The sequence below is a fragment of the Rhagoletis pomonella genome, unplaced genomic scaffold (genome assembly GCF_013731165.1).
Source record: "Rhagoletis pomonella isolate Grant_MI unplaced genomic scaffold, Rhpom_1.0 Rhpom_scaffold_00002, whole genome shotgun sequence".
NCBI lineage: Eukaryota > Metazoa > Arthropoda > Insecta > Diptera > Tephritidae > Rhagoletis > Rhagoletis pomonella.
In genome coordinates, this window is record NW_023458556.1 from 4,014,478 (window position 1) to 4,021,883 (window position 7,406).

The following is a 7,406-nucleotide window of genomic DNA, read 5'->3' on the forward strand; positions in this document are numbered from 1 at the left end:
CGTTTACTCTCTTAACCCGGCAATGGTAACGTGGTCTACAATCGCAGACCACTTCTTTTAAAATAGAGCTATCTTTTAATTTTCTTTCAGAAGCTAGTTGCGCCATTCAGTAGCTGTTGCTAATACGTGTGCTCACATAATCAGTGTGTTAGGTGCGCTAAGGGGGATCGAGTGGAAATTGTAACACGCCTGAAACATGACTGGGTCTACATATGTAGACGTTTTAGTTTTGGCTTCAACATTATATTTTAAATTCATTATTTTGATAGGTAAACGTAAGTAATATTTACTAATTTTTCATACTCATGAAGTTACAACAATATTGTTTAGACAAAACTATGTCAGAACCAAAACAAAGATAAGCGGAGACGCCCAAGAATTTTACAGTGTTTTTGAGACGTTTGGACGAACTGCCCATTGGAAACGAGCGCTGCTATGTTTTTTCCAGCCAGAGCAAATTATGTCGGCTGTTTTCATATCTGCCCTCGAAGTAAGAATAAGTATTCCCGAAGGGCATGTGTGAGTTTTGGGAGCTTTACTGGCAAAACGCGCATGAAGAATGCCTGCACATTTTGTGTAAGTGAGTAGAATTTGCCTAATTTCAGTGGCCTCTAATCGATTTATTTTTGGATGGAATTTTGCTTTTGGTTTTTTAAGTGAAATGTTTTAATGCTTTGTTACGATGAAAAATAGTTTGTTCATTGTTATCAATAAATAAATGTATTTATTCAATTAATTGAGTGCCTGTTCTCAAAAACACTAAAAACTGGATATAGTTTGTTTTTTTGGTCCTTTTTCTAAATTTAAAAATATTTTGTCTTAAAATCTAACCCATGCGATTGAAAAGTTCCAAAAATGTATATGATTCTATATTATCATTTATATTCTCATAATTATTTGTCCTATTTCAGAACAAAAATTTAAATTCAAATTGAATTGACTATTGGTGTAACTAATATATATCTACCACGTGACCATCGAAGGGTTAAATTCTAAATACATAAATGCATTGTATCGTGATTTTGTGAGTGAAACTTTGCTATTCGATATGTACATAAATACATGCATACACATTTTACGATAGATAACCTTATAAGGTTTCATAAAAACTTCTAGATCTCGTGTTATCAAATTTTGCCTATATAAAAATCTGTGAGGTGTTGCTGACAGCAATTACGTCAACGCCAAAATTTTTGGGAAAAGTGACTCAACAATGGCAAACCTTTCCTGCAGGGTCGGAGTATACTCCCACGAATATGGACATAGAGAATCAAATATTGCAAGAGTATGAGTGAATGGATATGCAGGAGTGGCATGCGTCAGCTGGTAAATTTTAAAGTTTGTAATCGTCCTTTGGCACTTGCATGCGCATATTCGTACATATGTATGTATGTACGTATGTAAAATATATGTAGCTATGCCATAGCCGCCGGTTAACCCTTAAGCGGCTGAAGGAAGACATTCTTTGAAATTGCTGGCTACACACCACCAACACGTGCAGCAAATCTATTGTGTTCTTCTTAAGTTGTTATTGTTGCTGGTTTGTTGTTGAGCTGGTTGCCTTATTTTGCCAGCTGCATTGCAGTTTTTCTGCTTTCTTTTAACGCTGTTTGAGTTGTTACTTTTTTCGTTGTGATTTTTGCTTTTATTTAGCGTCAGTTCAACGATGCCACACCAAGTGTTCATTTTGACTCACTTGCAGTGCACAAACACACTTACTCCAGGATTAGCTTGCATATATTTATGTACATACATATGTATGTATGGGTGAATTTGTAAGTCTGTGTATGCATTATGTCGAATGACTATACGGAGTGCCGGCATTCGCTATCGCTGATACTCCGTCGCCACTGACACTCCGCTGCGCTCTTCGCTTTTGCTCGAATCCAATCGAGCCACTCCTCATCGCCTCCCCTTTACCATGTACGGTTTTGTTGCTGATATGGAGAATGTTGCATTCGTGTTGCTCTTATCGTTGTTATTGCTGTTGCTGTTGCTGTTGCTGTGTCTGATTCAGCTTGCCCGCATCGCGGAGGTGCAGCTCTCTACCAGCCGGCCAACCCGCCGCAAGCCAATAGTTTAAGTTGCTCCAACTTCACTCGTTCGTGTCGTAGTCGAGAGCAACAACCCGCCGGAATCGGACGCATTTCTGTGGTGTATCATCTTGTTTGGTCGTTATTCATATTTTACAACACTTGTGTATATATTTTCGCTGTTCGTCGCGAAATCGGTATAGTTGCAGACAGGAATATTTTTATTTTTATTTACGGAATCATTTTTTTTTGCTTTAATCATTTAACGTTCAACAAAATTCGAAATCTTAAATACTTTGCGTGGGTGCTTAACAAAAAAAAAATCTTATTAACATACATATTTACATATAATCAGTTGCCAAAAATCGTTACAAACGCGACCAAGAAGAACAAGGTGAATAGATTTTAAAATTAAGTGTTTCAATGTTTAGTGTCCAGCAAATTGTAAAATCGTGTTTGAACGAAATTCTGTGCCCTTTTTTACTTGAGTGTGTTGGTGTGCACTTATTATCATCTTGAGACAATTTTTATAAATAAAACAAAAATACAAACAAATAATTTCACAAATAATTCCAATGCATCCACACGTTTAGATAAAACTAAAAATAACCTGTGTCCTAATAAATCCTGAACTTTGTTACTGAAGCCCAGCCCTTTGTGGCAGCGTTGTGTGTGCAAGCCAGTGCATACTTGTATACAAATACTAAATATATGTATGTATATATGTACGTCCGTATACATACATATGTACTCCATGTATGTCCATACTTACATGTACATATGTATGTATGTATGTATGTATGTATGGAGTCCAGTTGGAAACCTGCACAGCTACATACATACATACATAGTTTCTTATTTGCAAAAATTCATATCAGCAAAAGTAGATACGCCAAACAAGTTCTGCCATCTCTAACACTTCTTTCTTCGGATGCATTGTACATACATACATACATATGCATGTATTTGTGTATGCGCATACATTCATGCATTCTGTTCCTTATTTTGCAATTCTGGTTAAAGGGTATACCATTCACTCGGAACAATAATGACTATTAAGTTAAGGTAATTGAAGCGTTTTCGGAATGAAGAAATACAGGACTCCTGATAAATATATTTTTACAAGTTACTCGTACCCAAAAACGAAACGAAAGGTATTGTACCCTAGGTAGTGGTGAAAGAACAAATTTACGACTCCTAACCATACCATACTAAGTCAACTTAAGGCGTTTTCTTTTCTCGAAAAAATGTTACCTTCTTATGTGGCAACATTTTCAGAGTGCAACATTTTAAAGAAAGAGCACGCAATATGCCTGTGAAGATGCTGAGAAAAGAACACCAAAACTTAACATCCCTGGTGCAGGGCAGAATAAATGCAACATTATTTCGAGAAAGAAAACGCTATTAGACTCAGCAATGTTAAAAATTAGTATGTTTTTCTTCCATTTTTCTCTCTTACGTCCTCACTCGGTGAAAATTCCGTTGCAAATAAGGCGAATTTATCATACACGACGCAAGCGGTTCGACCAAACGTGAACATGGCGGCCAGAAAATCAAAAAATTTGTATTGTACAAATTGCTTGAAGCAAAGGAATATTTCGCTTGGTTTGTCAAGCCGCTTGTTTTGTGTATTTTGCTCTTTACCACACTACATGATTCTAGTGAGTGACTCTTGCTCAAAGACAAAGTGATTTCCTCTCATGCAGCATTGCTTCGTCCAAGCAACAGCAGCGGAATCGATGCCGCTTGAGAACAACGCCCTCGAGATATAATCATAGGCAGTATTATCATATTTCTCCTAAATATCGAAGAAGAATCATACTAGCCAAATATTAGTTGTACGGCCGAATCCGTTAATTTTTCTTTGACATAAAAAATTGATAAACGCCCAGTTATCCTTGGCCGAATTGCTCGTAAAACCAATGAACTCAGTGCCCACAGGATTTACAGTAAAACCCGCTTAAGTACCTCACGAAAAATGTCAGCTTTTTGAGGTACTTAGGCGGGTTGGGTACTTAAAAGAACCCGCTTACATAATAAGTCCTTGAATAACACATGAACATTTAATGAAGTAGTATTTTAAACCAAAATCGTAGCATTATTTAAACTCGTAAACACATAAAGGAAAACTTTATTAAAAAAAACAGATACTGTTATGTCAGTTCCAACTTGTTTTTCAGAAGTGTTAAAATTTTTTATGAGTATACAATTTCATAGCCCATTCAATTTTAGTGTAATAATGCGCAAGTTTCAAGTGGCTAAAAATTACCGTTGATTTTTTAAAATTTTTTTGCCGAAGGTGTGTAGCGCTGCCACTGAATTTTAAAATATGTAAATGTTTGAGGAAATTTAAATAAAGCACTTAAAAGGGAAAAATTATAAGTAAAATGGTAAATGGGGTACGAAAAATGTAGGTACTTAGGCGGGTTGGGTACATAAGCGGAGAGGTACTTAAAAGAGGGATTTTCTTCAGAATACATTAAAAAATTCACGGTGCCCAAAAATGTTGGGTACTTAAGCGGGTTAGGTGCTTAAAGCCCTGTTTGCAGCTCTCAAGAAAACGGTCAAGAAAAAATTGCCATTATTTCGTGTGTGTGTCCAAGGAATTTTGACATTTTTGATAGCTCACAGCCTGTTGCCTCACTCTTTCCTCAAGAAATAATGGAACGGGCATATATTTCTGTTGCAAGCCTGGGTGGCCTTGTGCTCTTTTTTCACAAAAAAAACTTTAGAAAACCGTAGTTGAAAGCGTAGTAAATTTCTTAAGAACTGCGTACTGCCTTAAGGAAATTTGACTCAAGAAAATTTCTTAGCCATTTCTTTTACGTCATTTTATGTGGAAGTTTTTGCTTTTCTTGAGAGCTGCATACAGGCCTTAAGCGGGGAGGTACTTAAGCGGGTTTCACTGTATGTATTTCATTTCTCTTCTCGCGAAAAAAACTTTAGGCTGTCCATGACATAATTTTGTCGTGGATGAACTGCAGTTTTTTTTCATCACCAAAAATAACAAATTGAAATTCCTTCTACAAAATTTATATATTTGGGCATTTTTACCCAAACGGAATTTTCATGAAATAAACTAAACTGTGGTTTAGCGAGTTTTTTCTGGCCGCTAAGACACAAGGCGTGGTCATTATTTTCATGGAAATTATTCAATGGAAATAACTACTACAATTCATGCGGTCACTACTACGTAGCCTTTGGATTAGCATTATATCGTCGTTTAAAGTACAAAACCGCGTATCGTCATTCTGCAAAACCGCATAACTGGCATTAGCTGCCAAAAATTGGATTTGCTCACACAAGCTCTTGGCTCAATCCTTATCCATTCGTCCTGAAATATACTAGCCAGAAATGCCACTGCATAAAGCAGTAAAAAATAATAAAAAAGAGAACCATTTTGAAATATGAGTGTTTTTACTCTGTAGAAGATAATTTACATAATTCACATACGCGGTTTTGCATTTTGTTGATACGCGGTTTTGTACTTTAAACGACGATATATATGTATGTACATACATATATCCACACACTTCTTCAGATTAGCTTTTGCTTATCCTTTGGCCACATTACGCCGACACTTTTTTCTCGACGTCTCAACACTGACTCACACTCACGAATCACGTATGTAGTGGCGTCTCCTTAACAGAGCCTGAAGTGTTCCGTGAAGATACCCGTGACAATCTTCAGTTACTTCTTATTATTCTTATTATTGTGCTTTCATATTTCCTGAGCTCTTCCTTCATCGTGTTATGACCTACTGCAAGGAATACATAGTTCGGGACTTAAAGAAGTTGAGTCAACTGACTTCCAAGCTAATCTGTCCGCAAAATATTTCCCTCTATATCATTGTGACCTGGGACGAAGAAGCAGCAATGCATTTACATTCTCAATGAACTCAAGTACTGTCGCTAAGGATAAATATTCCCTCATTACAGTAGTTTCTACGGAAATTAATATCTGCAAACAGACTTAATGGCAAGACCTCCTCCCGGTAAATTACCTTGAACTTCCCCTCAGGTGCAGATAATTCTATCCGGAGGCAGTGCCTTTTTGGAACCACTGCCTGCGCATGTGTGTTTTATTGTGCAATTCTTTTCGAAAACGACTGCATTGTTTATTTCATTTCTGGGAGCTGGGTCCCTAGCGTTTCCATGTTCCTGGACGACAAGACTTTTCCTCTGCCGAAATAGTCTCTTGCGAAGTTCAATGGCTGACTCTTCTTAAAATCTTCGTGCATTTTTCCCAAACACTCCAGCAGAAAAGTAATATTTCCAACTACTGTTGCTGTAAAGGGTAAAAACTCGTCGGTTCTATTCTAACTATCCACGCAAGTTTTAATATTTTCCTAATTTATACATATGTACATAAGCATGATAAAAACATAACAAGGTAAAACCATTGAGAGGCAGTTTGACAGACACATTCTCATTTTCAATCTCAAACAACAACAATTGTGGACAATTTCATTTTTTGATTTTCAATTTTATATGATTTTCGAATGTTTGCAAACGTCTGAAAAAAATCAGGGCCGACGAATCGAAAGAAGGAATTTACCTTGTAATATTTTTATCATGTATGTACATACATAGCTTTTTATTAACTCTTTACACTTTATGAAATTTTCCTTACGCTTAAATTTTGTTCTAGTGTGCGCTATCGATCTCCATACAGTATTCGCTCAAATAGACTCACTTGGCCACATTCAGTTAATAAAGCAATCGAACACCAAGAACAACAACAACACCTACGCGACCGTGCATCGATTGCAGAAATAACAAAACTACCTGAAACCATCAACAACAACAACAACGCAAGAATGGCTGAAGTTGAAGTAGAGCAAATTGTTGAAGTCACAGACGAAGTAGCTAAGGATGAAGAGGTGGACGAAGTCGAGGACCAGCCACGAAGGGTAAGAGGAGATAGCGATGTTGTTGACTTTGAACTCGAAGTAGTGGATGAAGTAGATGGGGTAGATGAAACGGTTGAAGAAACCGAGGAAGATGATGTGGAGGCTGCGGAAGAAGAAGAAGAAGAAGAGGAAGAAGAAGAAGAAGAAGAAGAAGAAGAAGAAGAGGAAGAAGAAGAAGAAGGAGGAGAAGAAGAAGAAGAGGAAGAAGAAGAAGAAAAAGAAGAAGAAGAGGAGGGAGAGGAGGAAGAAGAGAAAGAAGAAGAGGAGGAGGGAGAAGAGGAGGGAGAAGAGGAGGGAGAAGAACTTGAAGAAGAGGAAGAGGAGTTAGAAGAAGAAGAGGATTTAGAAGAAGAAGAAGAAGAAGAAGAAGAAGCTGTAGAAGAAGAAGTTGAAGAAGAGGGGGAAGCCGTAGAGGAAGAAGAAGAACCTGAAGCAGAGGAAGAGGAAGAAGCTGTAGAAGA

At 37.2% G+C, this 7,406-nt stretch overlaps 1 protein-coding gene across 2 annotated transcripts in view; it reads left to right on the forward strand.

The window, feature by feature from the left end:
* Window positions 1–2,092: 2,092 nt before the first annotated feature.
* Window positions 2,093–7,406, forward strand: part of LOC118732898 (coactosin-like protein) — a 26,880-nt gene continuing 21,566 nt past the window's right edge. Inside the window, exons 1-2 of one of the 2 annotated variants that reach the window (XM_036462015.1) lie at window positions 2,093–2,230; window positions 6,684–6,945. In XM_036462015.1, coding sequence (XP_036317908.1) covers window positions 6,853–6,945 — 93 coding nt within the window. In that variant the 5' untranslated portion in view covers window positions 2,093–2,230; window positions 6,684–6,852. Of the gene's footprint in view, window positions 2,428–6,683; window positions 6,946–7,406 lie in introns of both variants that reach the window. The other variant, XM_036462014.1, reaches the window with a different exon arrangement.